The 17,879-nt window shown below is 38.9% G+C and overlaps 1 protein-coding gene across 2 annotated transcripts in view; it reads left to right on the top strand.

Annotated features, from left to right (window-relative positions):
• The window catches only part of Stxbp4 (syntaxin binding protein 4), a 152,970-nt gene that overhangs the window by 24,716 nt on the left and 110,375 nt on the right, over window positions 1–17,879 (top strand). For both annotated transcript variants that reach the window (XM_021177757.2, XM_029483796.1), the window contains exons 5-8: window positions 9,584–9,690; window positions 9,851–10,067; window positions 10,995–11,073; window positions 16,737–16,831. In XM_021177757.2, coding sequence (XP_021033416.1) covers window positions 9,584–9,690; window positions 9,851–10,067; window positions 10,995–11,073; window positions 16,737–16,831 — 498 coding nt within the window. The remainder of the gene's footprint in view (window positions 1–9,583; window positions 9,691–9,850; window positions 10,068–10,994; window positions 11,074–16,736; window positions 16,832–17,879) is intronic.

Genomic DNA, 17,879 nt, shown 5'->3' with positions numbered 1-17,879 from the left:
AGACAATTTAATGTTAAAGATAAACAAATTGAAGCCCCTCCCCCAATCCTTTTGGGAAGAAGTGGGAGGTTCACTCTCCCTTCAGTTTTAAGGCTTAGAGATGTGGGCTGGGAGAATGGAAGATGTGGGGCATTTAGTCTAGTCTAAGCTGTTTGCTTGCCTGCTGAGACAGAGACTTTAATGTTTTCATCCTGGCTTACCTGGCACTCATGTGTCACCCACACTGGACTCCAACTCATGTCGATCCTCCTAACTCAGCCTCCAAATGTTCATTATTCAAGGCACAGGTCACCATGCCTTGCTGATTAATATACTTGGGGTAGGGTGCAGGAATAGTTCAAGGTGCCTGAGAAATAATACAGGTTTGCCTTTAAAACAAGGAACAATTTATCCTTTTTATTTCCACAAATATTTAAAATTAGACTAATAAATTGAAAGAAGTAATTTTAAATGGCTTTATCTGCAGTAAACCATAGCAAATTAAGAAACTATGTTCATGATATATATACCTTTTCTTTTTAAAAAAAAATTTTATTAGATATTTTCTTCATTTACATTTCAAATGCTATCCCAAAAGTCTTCTATACCCTCCCCCCGCCCTTCTCTCCTACTCACTCACTCCCACTTCTTGGCCCTGGTGTTCCCCTGTACTGAGGCATATAAAGTTTGCTAGACCAAGGGGCCTCTCTTCCCAGTGATGGCCAACTAGGCCATCTTCTGCTACATATGCAGCTAGAGACACGAGCTCTGGGGGTACTGGTTAGTTCATATTGTTGTTACACCTATAGGGTAGCAGACCCCTTTAGCTCCTTGGGTACTTTCTCTAGCTCCTCCATTGGGGGCCCTGTGTTCCATCCAATAGCTGACTGTGAGCATCCACTTCTGTATTTGCCAGGCACTGGCATAGCCTCACAAGAGATAGCTATATCAGAGTCCTGTCAGCAAAATCTTGCTGGCATATGCAATAGTGTCTGCATTTGGTGGCTTTTATATACCTTTTCTTGTTAGTTGAGGTGTGCAAAATCCATTCTGATGGATTGTTTTCTTCATTCACCACTAGAGAGCAGTGTGGAGTTATTAATGTTCAGGTCATGTGCAAAAGAAGAAAACCAATTAGAAAAAAAGTGTACAAGAATAAGTAATTCTTGGCTCCTTATATTTATTTTAATATTTCTTAAGATGGAATGCTGTGAGTAAACACAGAACAGATGCAATGTTATTGCAACTGGTTTTGATACTAATATGCTCCTAGGGACCTTGATTCTATTTTAAGCTTTCAACCACACTTGGTAGTCAACCACACACAAGATAGATAGATAGATAGATAGATAGATAGATAGATAGATAGATAGACAGATAGATAGATAGATAGATAGATAGATAGACAGACAAGTTGCCCAGGCTGGCAGATGGATCAATTGTTAGTTATTTTCAGAATTTTATGTGTCCTTTAACTTGACTATAATTTATTAAAACTCCTCTCTCTATCTCTCTCTCTCTCTCTCTCTCTCTCTCTCTCTCTCTGTGTGTGTGTGTGTGTGTGTGTGTGTGTGTGTGTGTGTGTGTGTGTGTTTGTACCTGATTGTCTATGTGTTGACTAAATGTGTGTAGTACCTATGGATGCCCGAAGAGGACGTCAGGTTTTCTGTAGCAGAATTCTTGTTAGCTCTTGTAGCCATACACTTGAGAACAGCTGCACCAGGTTCTGAATAAGGAGAGGTGAGAATCTGAAAGCCCTTTCTACCCCATGAGCTAGTCTGGCAGTCTAGAGTCCTCACAGAGCATCTTAAGCCTCTTGTTAACCTCAGCACTCCCTTGATCATCTTACCTCTCTAACTTCCTGGTACAAATCTCCACTTAGTTCTCCTAGAGGGATCCTAGGTGCAGCATTTCTGAGGCACAATCTGTGATGCTTAACCTTACACCGTCCTCTCGTTTCTTCCCAAACAACGGCCTCTTTTCAATAGCTGTTCAGAGCTGTTTCTCAATCATTTCCTTCCTCCCATATCATTAAAATATCCCATTTATCTTAGTATATACTGCTGACCTTTTTACTCTCTTTCTCTTAAACCCATTAATCAGTCAGGCAGCATGCACATGCACAAGCTTGTGTGTGTGTGTGTGTGTGTGTGTGTGTGTGTGTGTGTGTGTTGTGCGTGTGTGTGTCTGTCTGATGTAAGCACATGTGTGTATATTTGCTGGTACAGTTACATGTATGTGTACATGAAAATGATGGGGAGGCCAAAGGTTAATGCCAAGCATCTTTATTTGTCACTCTCTACCTTAATTTTTGAGACAAAGTCTCTTACTGCTCTTAGATCTGGCTAATTAAGCTAGTCTGGCTAGAGCCCATTGCCTATCTCTGCCTTCCAGCACTGGAATTGCATATACTTTATTATGTGTGTGATGGGGGTCTATACTAGGGTTCTCCTGCTTGCAGACAGGTGGGTTTTTTTGGCTGAGCTATCTCTCTAGGCTCTATCTTTAGGCTGTCATTGGCTTTTGTTGGAACTCTCAGTAGCTTTATCTGCCTTTAATGCACCTTGCCTATTTCCTCTCCCACAAAACTGCCTTAATATTATTAGTAACCTATATGCCCCTGTGTAGACTGCTTCTGCCTTCCGCTCTTCTTTTCTCTATCTCTACCCTTACAAAGTTGTCTTCCCTCTTTCTGAAAGAGCCATTCCTTCCTTATCTTGGTCTAGGTATATTGTTTCAGGACCAGTGCCTCCTCCTTGTTCTACTGTTCCAGATATCAGTTTATAGAGCAGTTGGCAAAGGACTTGTTTCCTGCCCTCCAGTGCAAGTGCAGATAAGGCCAGGTTTTGTTTTTCCTGTATGTGTGGCTAGTTCTTGTTCCAGTGCTTCCTATCGCCTGGCTCAGTGTCTAATGGTGCATCTGTGTCCCTGATCGCTTTAGCTCAGCCTAACCATTGCTCATTATACCTCTTGATGGCAAAGACTCCGATTTCTTCATCGTCATTCCCTTAGTGGGAGTCACTCAGATACTATTAATGAATGGCTTTGCCACGGTCATCCTGTCACAGTTCGTCCACTGTCCACTGCCACCAGCTTCAGACCAAGGTTCGTCTCCTCCTTAGCCCTGTGATTCAGAGCATTGACAACATTTTAAATTGTTTGAATGATTGTTTTTCTCTCATTGCTAGTAACATAAAGAAGAAAGTTTCTGTGTTAATTTGAAGGAACTTTATGTGTATTTCGTATAGTTGATCCTTAAGACATGTTCAAAATACATAGATAAGCTCTCTGTAGAACACGCACATGTAGCTCTGAACGCTGCCTGTTTGCCTGGAAGAGTATATTTCCTCTCAGCCTCTGCCATGGCATCCTCGGCAGCATTCTTCCTCGCCACATAAAGGCATATAATCTCATACAGCTATTTGTCACTTTAGGTTTGATAAATTGAACAATTTATGTCAAGCTTATAAGTAAAGACAAAGGTCCCACTGACATAAGTGCCCACCGTTAGTAATGGTCACAAACTGGGGAGGGCCATATTTCACTTTCCGATTGTAGCTCCTTGGAGCATATGCTAAACACATTGCTGAACTGGGATTAAAGCATTTGGATACACCGGAGGGCAAAGCTTCTGGTAGACAGAGCCCAGTCCCATTGGTGCACACTGAGGGAGCAGTCTCCAAGACAGTTCACTTTACAATGTCACACTCTTCTTTGATGTCATTATTGTTTCCATTATGGTATAGCCATGATGATTTCCCAGAGCTCTGTCCTGGACCTCATTAATTTATTAGTGAGCTACTATATTTTTTGCAGTGTGCAAGGGAAACAACCATGATGCCCTGATCTAGCCAACCATAGGAGTGAGCGAATAGTCTGAGAGTTGGCTGTATTAGTATCAAGATGTCTGGTTTCGAAGAGGGTAGAATTGAGTGCGAGTAAGGGGACAGTAGAAAGTCAGTGCTCTGATACAGGGAAATAACGGATATTTGTTCAGCAAAGATAGCATTTGAGCCTGGCTGTGGGGGTGTGAGGGTTATTCTTGTAGAGAAATGGGGTAGATGCAGAGAAAAGGTGGGTTGCAGTTAGCTTCGAACAGGCTTGGAAAGCTAAGGCATATACCAACCGTTCCCAGCAGTTGGTTCCATCCAAAATTCTCTATTTCCAGAGCAGAAATTAACCTTTTCTTGTAAGGAGCCGATGGTAAAGGTAAGACTGTTTCACCTTACCGCATTCACCACCCTAAATGTGCTTGACATGTGCTCTCTGATTCTTACAGTAAGCTTGTGCTATAAATACCATTGCCAACTTTTTCCCTAAGATAATGAATGGAGTCTTATAGTCATTAAGCAACTTTATTATATCCACACTAATATCAAGGGTTAAAAGAAGCCTACATCTAATTTGTAGATTGGGAAATGACTCCAAAGACTCTCAGAAGAAGTACTTCCTTTCTAAATTATGAGTTAGTTCTGTCTGATAATACAATAATGCTATTTAAAACTTTATAATATAGTCATAATTGCAATGAACAGCAATGGCAGTTTACCACAGGGGAACTTAAGTGGCCAGGAACACATTAGTATTTCAACGTGTACATCACTGTCAAATGAGAGAGTTCAGACTGAAGTGTAACATGTGGACATGCTTGGCATTTTACTTGCTATGTGGTACAACTGCTCTAAAACCTGTGAGGGAGAGGCTGCAGCATTCCCTCAAGTCATATCTGCACACAGATTACATATTAATCCATCTGGGCACAAGTCACTCTTTTAGAATGCAGACTTTTACTAAGGAAAAAAAAGGGCTTTGTTTTCATTCACATGCTCTGACTTTTAAATGCACTTAGAAATTCATAAGGAGCTGGGTGTGGTGGCGCACGCCTTTAATCCCTGCACTCAGGAGGCAGGGGCAGGCGGATTTCTGAGTTCGAGGCCAGTCTGGTCTACAAAATGAGTTCCAGGACAGCCAGGGCTATACAGAGAAGCCCTGTCTTGAAAAACCGGAAAAAAAAAAAAAAAGAGAGAAAAGAAAAGAAAAGAAATTCATATGATCAGCTAATATCTTATTCTAAGAGGCAAAGAAAAACAGGAACCAGTGTAAGTGCATGTTCAAAAGTACAAGTATGTATAAACACTAGAAACCTGGGGCCAGAGGTTTCTCTCCTCCTCTCAATCCTTATGCAAAATGTTCCCTTAACACATACAGGTAACATAAGGTCATGGACACAGTACAGCTTGGGAAGAGAACACAGGAGGTTTCAGGTTAGTCTAAGTAAGCCCTTTTGCCCATCTGGACTTTTTTAGCCTTTTCCTCTATTCTGGCAATGTTTTTCTGTCAGAACCATGAACACAGGAATTAGCTCCAGATGTTTATAGCTTAGTTGCTGGTTCCTGGTGAGAGGCACATGCCCTTCCATCCCATTTTTCTTATTCTTAAAGATCTAGCTAGTATTTGCAGAGCTCACATTCTAAGTCAGAGTTAGCTGAATGCCAACTAACCTCCGTGCTCTTCCCTGTCAGTCCCCTGCCACGAATACTTCTACCCAAATGCAATATAGTTGTCATCTGACCTGTGGCCATCCTTACCAAATGTCCCCTTTCAAGGAAATTTAATTAAATGATACTTTATTTCCAGTAAAAACACCACAAGAAAGGAAAAGTATAGACCAACGGTGGTGGCGCACGCCGTTAATCCCAGCACTGGGGAGGCAGAGGCAAGTGGATTTCTGAGTTCGAGGCCAGCCTGGTTTGCAAAGTGAGTTCCAGGACAGCCAGGGCTACACAGAGAAACCCTGTCTTGAAAAAAAAAATTCTCAACAAAGTGCTAGCAAACAAAATTCAGGAATATATAAAGAAAATCACTCATCTTGACCATTTGGGCTTGTTCATGGAATTACAAAGGGTGGTTAGACATATGTAAATTAATAAATGTAGCACAGCATATAAATAAACATACACAAAATCACAGAATATTACTACTGATGTTGAGAAGGAATTTGATAAAGTTTAACATGCCTTCATGATGAAAGTTCTATAGACATTAGAAATAGACTCAGCATTCCGACTATGTTTTATACAACACACCTAACCAACACTACAGCAGATGGAGACCAACTGAGCATTTCCTCTACAATCAGGAATGAGATGAGGCTGTCCACTCACCTCCATGTTCATATAGTGCTCAAAAACTTACCTCTAGCAATTAGAGAAAGACACAAAAGGGATAAAATAGTAAAGGAAAATTAGTACTGTTCTTATTTGCAGATGACATCATTCTGTATTTAACACCATATAGAATCTCCTAGAAAACTCTTAAGCTCTAATAAACAGTAAACTGAGGACACAAAATATTAAGAAAAATAGCTTTCATATTTACCAGTAATGAACTCCCAGAGGAAGAAATTAGGAAAAATGTTTATATTAGCATATGTGTGTATATATATATATATATATTTATATACACATATACATATATACACACACATATATACATGTGTGTATGTATAGATATATAAACATATGCAATGTCAATCATAATATATGTATATTACATATGTATATCACATATACTATATCAAGCACATACATAGATAGATAGATATGTAATATAGGTATACATGTACAGTAGCTAGGAATTTATCTACATAGAGAAGTTCAAGACTTTTACAGTGAAAATTTCACGGTTTTTGAAAATGGAAATCAAAGACCATAAATGATAAAAAGACCTTTCATTCTCTTGAATTGGAAAAAATTAAGATCATGAATAGCTAGCTATAATGCCAAAATTAATGTATGGATTTCAGTGTGACTCGTCTCAAAATTCTGATGTTATTTCCCAGAACAAAAAAAAAAGCAATTCAAGAATTCATAAACTGTTACTAATAATTATTTTTCATAGTCTAAAGTTTTTAGAGTTAATGTTAACAATGACATTATTTATTTATTTTTAGAATAATACTAGTAATTTTGGGTTTGAGACTTACTTCCCATACTAGTTTTAGAGTATAGATTCTAGCATCGGATTCCATAGATCCCAGGGTAGGACTGAACTTACTGGGTTCACTGTAGTAGTTTTGTCTTTATGTTGAGGAATGTAGAAATTGCTTTCTTTTTTATAGTGTGCTTAACATGTATGGAAGGATATTAGAATACATCTAACTCATGAAATGTAACTGAAAGAACACAGAGCTGTCTAGAATGACAATAAATGAGAACTTCCAGCACTCTTGACACTTTCTGTCTTCTTCCACTTATCACCCTCCATTGTACTGATAATAGACTGTGACCAAAATCAAAGAGGGGGATGAAAGGCTCTGTTTTGCTTACAGTACCAGATGACAGTCTATCACTGATGGAAGTCAGGGCAGGAATCTAGAGGCAAGAATAACTGAGTAGGTCTGCTTGCTGACCCATTTTCTGGGTCATGCATTGGCCCTCTTATGCAGCACAGGACACCTTATAAGGATCTAGCACTACCTACAGTGGACTGGGTGTTAGTACATGAAGTAAGGACCAACACAATTCCTCACAGATATGCCTACAAACAAACCTGATACAGATAATTATTCAATTAAGATTTTGTTAGGTGTTTCTGGGTTGTGTCAGGTTAACAGTTAATTTTAGCTAGCATAGCTGCTCTTCCTGAACACACTCTCTCTAGATTTTTACTTATTTTTCTGTAGCTTTCACAGAAGAGGTATTTTAAAACTGAAATCTAGCATATTGTAGACTGTATACCAAGTATCTGGGCATGGTCTTGATATGGTTGTTTTTTCATGAAACACAATGGAACTCAATGAGCTTAATTGTAATATTTTTACTGTTTGAGATTCAAATACAATTTATTTAGGAGTCATATACACCCCTGCTCCTCTCTCAAACATCTCCTAGATCCCCCTCACTCCCTCATTGCCAAATGCTTGCCCCTTGCCATTGTTAATAACACATGGAGCCCAATTTGTGCTGCCCATATACTCATGGGTGTGGAGCCAGCCATCGGACCTTGGTCAACCTACCCTGGGGCCACATACTTAAACAAAACTGACTCTCACTCCCCAGAGACCCTCAATAGCCAGGTGCTCTTCAGTTAAGGGTGGGGGGCTCGTGCTGGAATGTCGACTGGCTTGATCATTTCCAGATCTTGTGCTGACAGCCATAGCCACTGTAAATGCATAAGTGCCGTGGTCCTGCCATGGTCAATAGACACTGCTCTATTGCAGTTCTCCCTGGGCTCTGGATCCGACATTAGCAATGTGCATGAGCCAATCAGGAGGAGAGTGGTAGAGATGTCCCATTGTGGCTGAACACTCTACTGACTCAGATTCAATTTTAAGTCAATTTTCCTAAATTTGTAGAGATTATTTCAATATGATCAAAGTAAAAAAGAAAGCTTTTTAACCTTATGTTATGTTAGTCAGCCTTCTCTCTACACCAGAACCCTGAGTTAGTCAACAGATGGTCTGTTTAGATTCACACTTTTATGTGTTTCAGTCCTTGCTTGACTGGCCCATTTCTTGTGGCCGAAGGCATCATATTCTAGCGAGATGTGACAAAGTGACAATGTTCCCCTAACATCCAGGAAGCAAAAGAGAAAAGAAGGCAGACTTCCCTCTTTTAGGTGTGCCCCCACTCACCCCACCTCTAAAAATCTCAACTGCTTCCAAGTATGCCAAGTGGGGTACCAACCTTCTAGTAAACAAACCTTGAAGGACATTCAAAATAAAATCCTTTGCTTTTTTTGTAGGATTGGCAATAATAGTTTCTGTCTTTGTACTTAATCTGTAAAAAAAAAAAAAAAAAAAGAAGAAGAAGAAGAACTTTTGTTTTCAGTTGAATTAAGAGAAAAAAGAAGTGACTGAGATACTGGCCCAACAACCACATTCAATCTTATAATTGATTATGCTGTGTCTATGTATTTGGGAGAGTTATGCACCGGGCCAAGGCTTAACAAAGACAGCCAATTAAAATAGGTGATTATCAGCATGGCATGCACGTGTATGATGCCGTGTGCACAGCCTCGTTGGCTCGGCCACAGGCAGGGCTGACGAGTCTATAAAGAGGGTGCCTGATTACTAAGGAAGATTTGACTAAAACCAATACAACTGGTTTCTTAACTTTGTTTTTAAAAAGTCAGCGTGCATGTTTGTATGAGTCTGCATGTGTGTCCACGTATGTGTGTGTGTATGATTGTGCATGCATGTATGTGTATATATGTGCATGCATGCATGTGTATACATGTGTCTTTATATCTCCATTAATCAGTTTGGTTGGTGGAGAGAGGCAGAATGCCCCTTCACTAGGATGTATGAGTCTCCTATTCTGAAATATTCAATATGCAGTGAGGGCTTGGCTTGCTATATCCAAGTCAGAATCTTATCAGACTCATAGAGCTGAGTTTTGAAAACAAGTGCCTTTTTGTATACAGGCCGGTTTCCTATGGTAGGGAAATTCATTATCGTGTATAAACCACACAATTTTACTTATGTATAATTCTTAACCAGGTATTAATAAAACATTCTGCTATTTGGATTTTCTAATCTTTTTACTCTGTTTATGACATTATTCACAAGATTAGCTGCTTTTATTATGTTTTTTGTTTTTAGGATGGACGTTTGAAGCCAGGAGATCAACTTGTCTCAATAAACAAGGAATCTATGATTGGTGTATCATTTGAAGAAGCAAAAAGCATAATTACCAGAGCCAAGTTGAGGTAACGATTCCATCGATATGATAGGATGAGTCATTTAGCATCTATATCTAAATGTAGTGACTAGGATATCTTAAAGGTCTCACTCTACTAGGAATACTGTCTTTGAATTTACTTCACTGTATTTGTCGCATATCCGCAAAGTAATCTCTTTACATCGTAGGTCAGAATCTCCTTGGGAGATAGCATTCATCAGACAAAAGTCTTACTGTGGCCATCCAGGAAATATTTGCTGTCCATCCCCACAAGTGTCAGACGACTGTGGACCTCAAACCTCAACATTTAATCTTCTTTCCTCTCCCTCTGAAACACTACTTCCGAAGACTTCATCCACTCCCCAGACTCGGGACTCCACTTTCCCTTCTTGTAAAGCAATTCAGGTAATCTTAAATTGTAGTTTATATATTCAGTCTGTAAATCTTTTATGGTTTTTATGTTGGTTAAGTCAGTATAGAATTGTAATTTCATTAACAATACTTATTTTAAGTTAGTATCTCCTTAAAAGACTTTTCCTTTTTAGATTTTTATCATGTAAAACAGATCTTCAAGCTAACGCACTTTCTTTAAAAACTTAGAAAACGCCAACATAAAACAACGTTGTATCATAAAGATACAACTAGACATCATTAATTCTGCAACTGTCTGTGTCTGCCTAATAAAGGATAGGTGCATGTGTGTGTGTGTGTGTGTGTGTGTGTGTGTGTACACGTTCAGTCCTTAGTTTCTTCCTTTCATGCTGAGGCTAGTCCTGATCATCCTGTCTTTGGATAGTGTCCCCCCACCCTCGAATGTATGTCTTATGAAATAGTTCACCTTAGTTGATTCTAAAAAAACGAGAAATTTATTACATCCAAAGTAATGTATTTGCTTTAAACTGCTCCATGGTCCTACTAAGTCACAATTCTAAAGCAGAGTCTAAATTCTTTGCATCTGTTGTAGGAATACAAAGCAAGAAGCAGGTAGACTCTCACTCAGTAGGATGAGTTTCTTAAGGGTAACTTCTGTCCAAGGTGTATGGTGATCAGAGAGATTGTGTTCTGTCAGCTGCTGGACTGGTTCTTTTACAAGGCAAAGGGCATGGCCCTCTGTTCTGTTATCCTTAGACACGGTAGAGCTAGAAGCGTTGTTACTTTCAACTCTGAAATGCTTTCTTTGAAGATGAATATAGCGAATATTAGAAACTTCATATTTTTTGGAATATTCCTTTGATCTTTTTAACCACTCTATTTATGTTAACACGAGCATCTAGTTTGTACTTTGACCTACTTTAGAAAGTGACATATCATCTCCCTCATTTTTTTCCACAGACAAAACCTGAACACAATGAAACAGAACATAGTCCAATTACTTCTTTGGACAACAGCCCTGCAGATACATCTAATGCAGGTAAATTCACATTTGATTCCTGGTTTGGCTTTCAACTCCTCTTTTTCAATGAGGAATCAATAATATGACTCAGTAGATCTTAAAGACAGTACATTTTGCCATTTTTCTTTCAATTAATAGAAAAGCAAAATAGTTGTATTGTTTGGTGCTTTCAGTTAAATCTTGACTTTTGCTAGAACTTTCTTTGAAAATAGAGTTGGAATCTTAAAAAGTGCTTTATAATAAGTGTCTCTGAAGCTGTACTAGTTAACAAACTGTTTAACCAAGTAAGGAAATCAAGTAACGAATAGTCAAGATATGATTTGCTGTGTCTTTACTCAAGCCCTGGTGGACTATACAAGTACATCTTTGAAAACACAGTACAGATGGAACAGAGCTTAAGAAAAACATGTTTGTCCATTTGCTTTGAAAGATATTGTATGGGTATAAGTTAGAAAAGACATCCATACTACCTTTCATATTATTTTTGAGTTACTCTAAAATGACTTAGTGATTTAAAAATAATAAAATCAAATTAAAATGATCTAAGATACACGTAGGATTTTTACCAATCCATAAAGTTCTTATTGACTCAAATATTCAGAATGATAATCCTTCCACTGAAATTGTCTCCAAAAGTTAAAGACAATTTAGAAACTGTATTTAATATAACTAAAAGGCTAACTACATATTCTTAAATAACAATTCAAATACAACCCACATGTATTAATTTTTAGTACTATTAATTTTGCTAAGAATTACAAAATAAAAAGGGCTGGCTTAGTTTAAGCAGCCACTAGAAATGAGCACGTGGCACAGTTCCTTGATCGAGCATATGCTTACCAGGCATGCAGGCATGAGGCCCTGTATTCAGTCCCCAGCACAAAGAAACAACAACCCAGCATCAGACTTCACGGCAATTTATGCCGTGTTCATCATATGTTTCATCTGATTAGGGGAAGTCGTTTCCAATGGGTTAGTAATTTTTTAGCCAAAATTATATACCTTTTAATTACTGAAGATTTAGTGAATCTTGGAAATACTATTAATTAGTATTCCTTTCACATAATTAACATCCAGTCTCTTGATAGAGTGCTTTTATTTTAAATTGGGAGCTCATATGGAAAGAAAAAAAAAGACATGAATCAAGTGGCCAGTCTAAGATGTGGCATTGGAGTTGCTCCATGATGAAAGCTGAGGTCTTTATTCCTAGATTATGTTGTAAAACATTAGTTATGTAACGTGTTTAATACAGTTTCAGTTTTTTAAGCAACCAAACAAGTATTCCCCTTAGCCACTTATTTAGGGTACATTTGCTACATGTTATCCAGTTAGCTGCAAACACAGCACAGCAGGAAGTTAAGAGAGAGTTAGGACCTTCCTGTGAGTGATTTAATATTATAGTAAAATAAATCATGCGGGTAACAGCTTCATTACTCAAATCAGAAAGCTTGTGAGTACATTTTTCATATGTAAGCACACATGCGTGTATTTTAAAATGTGCACAAACAGTTTCCAGACATGAACAATGTGGACCAAGGGGAGAGGGAAGGAGGAGCTCTATCTATTCCGTGGGAACAGCCTTTGATGTGGATGTGTACAATGTGTACAATGTGGACCAAGGGGAGAGGGAAGGAGGAGCTCTATCTATCCCGTGGGAACAGCCTTTGATGTGGATGTGGTGCAGGGGAGCACAGAGCAGGCTGGGAGTTTCTAATCCTTCATCCTCTTTTCTTAGCTCAGTAACCCTGAGACGGTTGCTCCAAGGGGAAGTTACAACTAAAGGTCACAGGTACCAAGCCCTTGGCATTATGATTGGCACATGGCACATGCTCAGCAGTATTTTTATTATTAGTCATATTACAGAAATTTAAGCTAGCATGTCTTTTTGATAACACTCTGGCACAAGAGCCTTGACTAAAAGCAGAAGTGAGTGCTTCTTCCATGGGAGTCGTTTGTGTCCTCCTTCAATCTCCAAAACAAGGGTAGAGTGAAGGACTCAGAGGTATGCAAAGGGCAGTTAAGAAACATCAGCTTCTCAAAAATGAGAGAGACATGCTCTAAATCTTAAAGGAGGCAGGCAGAAAACCATCCTAATTTAAGGAAGTGCCATGGACCAGAGCACAGAGCTTAGATAAGTGGCGTGCCAGAGACCCTCTGCAGCAGGTCTGATGCCAGCATAGATCTTGCAGTAGTAAGTAAAGGGACACTTGCACCAATGATTAGAAGCAAATATGCTTGATTTTGGAATAGGAAAGTAACTATTGAAAGTCATTTATAAATATTAAAATATTAACAGAATATTTTTCTAGGATAGAAATAGCATTAACTCAGCTCCACTTTTTATTTCTACATACATATAGTAGGCAAGATATTACTGGTTGGATTATTATACAGGAAGGGAGGCAGCAAACCCTCACAACTGTCTCTAGATAACTTGCACGTGTTATGATTTTCCCACATTAGCCTATTAAGTATCACCTTCTAGACTCCTTTAGTCCGTGCTCACATGCACGGACTCATTAGTGTCACCTGGCAAAGGCAGTTTAGGGGAGGAGAGATTATTTGGGTTCACAGTTTCAGATGGAACAGTGAGTCTGTTATGTTGGGAAAGACATGGATGAGCAACTATATGACTGTGGGATCCTGTGGCGAAGCTTTCCACATAGTTTCAGTACCAGGTTACAGATTACAGATTAGACTGAAAAGAGAAGGGAATGTAAACCATCAAAGACCGAGCCCTCCTGGGTCCACAGGCTTGGTTGTGGGCACATCTGTAACTTCTGTAACCTCCCCCAGTAATACCAGCAGCTGTGGACCTACTGTTTAAGTTATGAGCCAGTTGGAATAGTTCACATTGAATCATTGCAGTGTTTACTTTTAAAATGTAAACAAGTTTTAATATTAACTTCAGTTACAATAAACATAAGATGTCTCTACTCTTTCTGAGTTATTTACAAATGTAAAATTGGTTAGAATTTTTTTTTCTTTTTTTTGGGTTTTTCGAGACAGTATTTCTCTGTATAGCCCTGGCTGTCCTAGAACTCACTCTGTAGACCAGGCTGACCTCAAACTCAGAAATCCGCCTGCCTCTGCCTCCCACGTGCTGGGATTAAAGGCGTGAGCCACTACGCCCGGCACTAGAATTTTTAAGATCAGCACTATACATGAATATATTTCAAAATTATCCATGATATAAATTAATCTGAGAACTCAGAATTGTTTACTGAGGCAGTAGGGTGAATAATATAGGAGTTTATGAGTGAACTATAACTAGATTAAAGCTATTCCTGAGAGACTAAGAAATGGTTTTCTTATGTTACTGGTATGACAAGTCTTAATTCCTTTGCACTTAGTCTCTTAAACCTCAAACAGTGCGGATGAGAAAAGTACCTGCCAGGGCTTCATGGGATTAATTTTACAGTGTTGATCATACTCCTACAAAGTCTTTCCTTTCTTCTCATTCTCAGAAGAACAGAAATAGAGGATCCAAGAATAATAACATCTTTTCCCCTAAAAAAAAAATGACCGAATGGGAGGTTGAGGCAGGGAGGGGGGCACTAGCAATTGAGGTAGGGTCTTTATGGCTTTTACTCTGAGCTATCAGCATGAGCTGGTGGTGTGTACACTCACTCTTAGAGAGTTAACCTGAACGCCAGCATGTAGAGAAAGGTAAACTGAAGAAAACAAGCGTTGTCAAGGCCCGGTGCCTGCTGTTAAGCTGACGGTTGAGATAGTTTTACGTCACTTCCTTGTTCCTTGTCCCTTGTCACTGTGTCTCCTTTTTAGTTTTTGTCATTGTTTTCCATGACTTTACTGATTTTTACCATTACATTCTCTGTCAAATGTCAGTTTGAATCTTTCTACTGTGATGAGAATTTAGTGATTAAAAAAAGGGATTCAGAGCAACACTAGTTTCTGGAGTCACCAGAGACTAGATCCATAACGTTGTCATTGCCTGGCTGTGCCACCTGGGGCAGTTTCTTTACTTTGTCAGGCCCTGGTTCGAGGCACAAAAATAATAACACCAATGTCATTTTTGTTATCATGAAGATTAGTGAAATCAAGTCTAATTATTTCACTATCTTCGTACAGGTAAAATAGAGCTAACTTGTTATTTCTGCTTTTGACTGTACCAAATTTTTATGCTTAGCAGTAGGAAAACAGTAAAAATGTGTGCCTTGGTGTGTGTGGTTATCATGTGTGTCTGCTTCTCTCTCTTCTGCTCATCGCTTTCATCTCCAAACTTCAATTTGAATTCAGTCATTCAGGCCCAGTTAGTGTTGGGCTGAAACCACAGAAAGGGTAGCTTGTGTTCTCCTTAATTGTAGGTCAGCCACCAACTTGAAAATACGTCTCAAGATGAAACCTTGAGGTTGAAAAATAAAGTGTTCCTACCTGTCTTTGTTCTCCCATTCCATTTCATCCCATGGTGATCTTTTCTACTACACTGTAAGTTTGCTATAAATTTTCTCATAATACATAAAAGTAGAGGTTTAATATTTTTTAACCTCATGGACAACAATTAGAGGTCATGATAACAAGAGTCTTTCTTGCTATTACCAGAATTGTAAAAACTTTGTCACACTAAGATCAGCCCTTCTTGAGGCTTAATTCCATTTGGAGCTTAAAGTCAGTGGCAATTATATATATATATATATATATATACTCTCTTAACACCTATAAGCTATATTAAAGGTTTTGCATAGAATGTTGAGGATGTGTTAAAGGTTTAGAGGAAGACTCTTTATTTTCATATGTGCTTCTTATGTTCTTAAGAAAGAGAATGCAAATCATTTTGTACTTAGAGACAGATGCTCTGAGAAATTAAAAAAAAAATTAAAACACTGCATAAAGATGTGACATTTCAAAAAGTTTTTTCTCTTCCTCTTGTTTCTATGTAGAACTGGTAAAATACCATTTAAGAGTGTATTTAGAATAGTGACAATTTAGATAGGAAGGATTGACATAAATTGTAGAAATTTGTCTTTAAAACTATGGCATATTAAATCGTTTCTCAAGGGCTAGCCTCTGGTGGCACCTGATTTCACATTCCTGCAAACAGAAAAAAAAAAAAAAAAGCATAGCCCCCACACAATTAAGCACATTGAAAACATACAGAGACACGAGTGCAGGATGGATTTCCTTTAACTCTTAAAAGTCCATTTTTACTGCTATAAGTTCAGTCCTTCTGTAAAATGGAACAGGATTTTTAGCTCAGAGAGTTACACTGCCACATTGTCCTTTTGTACATAAGCGTTAGAAGTTGCACTTAGAGTTTTTCTAGAACACTTCCACAGTTCTTATAACAGCACTGTCTTTTCCAGTCAACGAAATACCATGGTCTTTGACTGTCCAATATGATTTTACTTGCTTGAACAGAGAGGTTTTTATCTTCCAGTTACTAGGGCATTGCGATGAGGCTCATAATGGCGGGTATCCATCTTTAGGTTAATGTTTCCATGAGACTTCATAATGCAAAATTGACTATGCTGCATATTATATGTTTCAAAGCTCAAGAAAAGCTGCTTTACGGGGGAAAAATTCATAAAAACAAAAGTAAGACCTGCCAACTGTTTAACCAGACTTATTTTTGAACAGCAGGAGCCCAGAACACATCTTGTCAAATGAAAAGTTCTGTTCCAATTAGATCTCCAGTTAATGTGCACCCTGTCGTTTCCTAGACATTGCTCCAGCCTGGACTGATGATGATTCTGGACCACAAGGAAAGATTTCCCTAAATCCTTCTGTTCGCCTTAAGGCAGAGAAACTGGAAATGGTAAATCCCTTAAAATCATTTTCTTCACAAGACAGCAGGGAAGAACTGCCTTGTTCTTGGAGAGGAGGACATTGGAGAGTCATTGGTTTCTTGAAGTAGCTTATTTAATTAAGTGAGTGACAGTTTGGGTTTCAATTATTTAATAACATTTAGATTTAGAAGTTCATAGTACTTCACTAGTATAAAACAAACAAAGTCTTTGGCTCCTAAGCTAATATGGAAATGAGTTTCTTTCCCTTTGGCTAGAGTGATAGCTCAGTGGGTAAACGTGCTAGCCATGGAAACATAAGAAGCTTACTTCGGAACCCACAGTCCTACAGGACTCACATTTTAAAAAGACAGGCATGTGTGGAAGCACAGATAGGCGGCACCCTGGTTCTCACTGACTGGTTTGTACTGGTGGGCTTTTATGGTGACTTCACACAGACTGCTGCTTTCTGGGAAGAAGGAGTCAACTGGAAAAGAAAAAGATAATGCCTTCTTCAGGTTGGCTTGTAGGCAAGTTTGTTAGGCATTTTCTTGATTAAGGCTTGATATGGGAGGGCCCAGCCTACAGTGGGTAGTGCCAACCCTAGGTAATTGGTCCTGGGTTGTGTGAAAAAGCAGGCTGAGCAAGCCCTGGGCAGCAAGCCAGTAAGCAGCACCCTTCATGGCCTCTGTTCCACCTCCTGCTTTCAGCTTTCTGTCTGGAATTCCTGCCCTTCCTTCCTTCCATGATAGAGTGCGACCAGAGGGTTGTATGTGGAATAGTCTTTCTTCTTGAGTTGCTTTTGGTCATGGTATTTATAGTAGAAAAAAAAACCAAACCTGTAACTAAGACACCAACTTAGCCTATTTGGGGAAGCTGTAAGCTAATGAGATACCCTGTCTCAAAAAACAGGATGGGAGGTAAGGGTGCTGAGGAATAACAGTTGATATTGTCTTCTGGTCTCCAGCCAGAGATGTGTATCTATATATGTGTGCCCCAGCACACACACATACACACACAGAAGTATATGATAGCTTAAAAACTATCATCAAAATTATGACATGTGCTGTAGCAGTAAGT

This window comes from Mus caroli, chromosome 11, assembly GCF_900094665.2.
Source record: "Mus caroli chromosome 11, CAROLI_EIJ_v1.1, whole genome shotgun sequence".
Classification (NCBI taxonomy): Eukaryota; Metazoa; Chordata; class Mammalia; order Rodentia; family Muridae; genus Mus; species Mus caroli.
The sequence above is the reverse complement of the archived record's forward strand: the minus strand, read 5'-3'. Positions and strand labels throughout refer to the sequence as shown.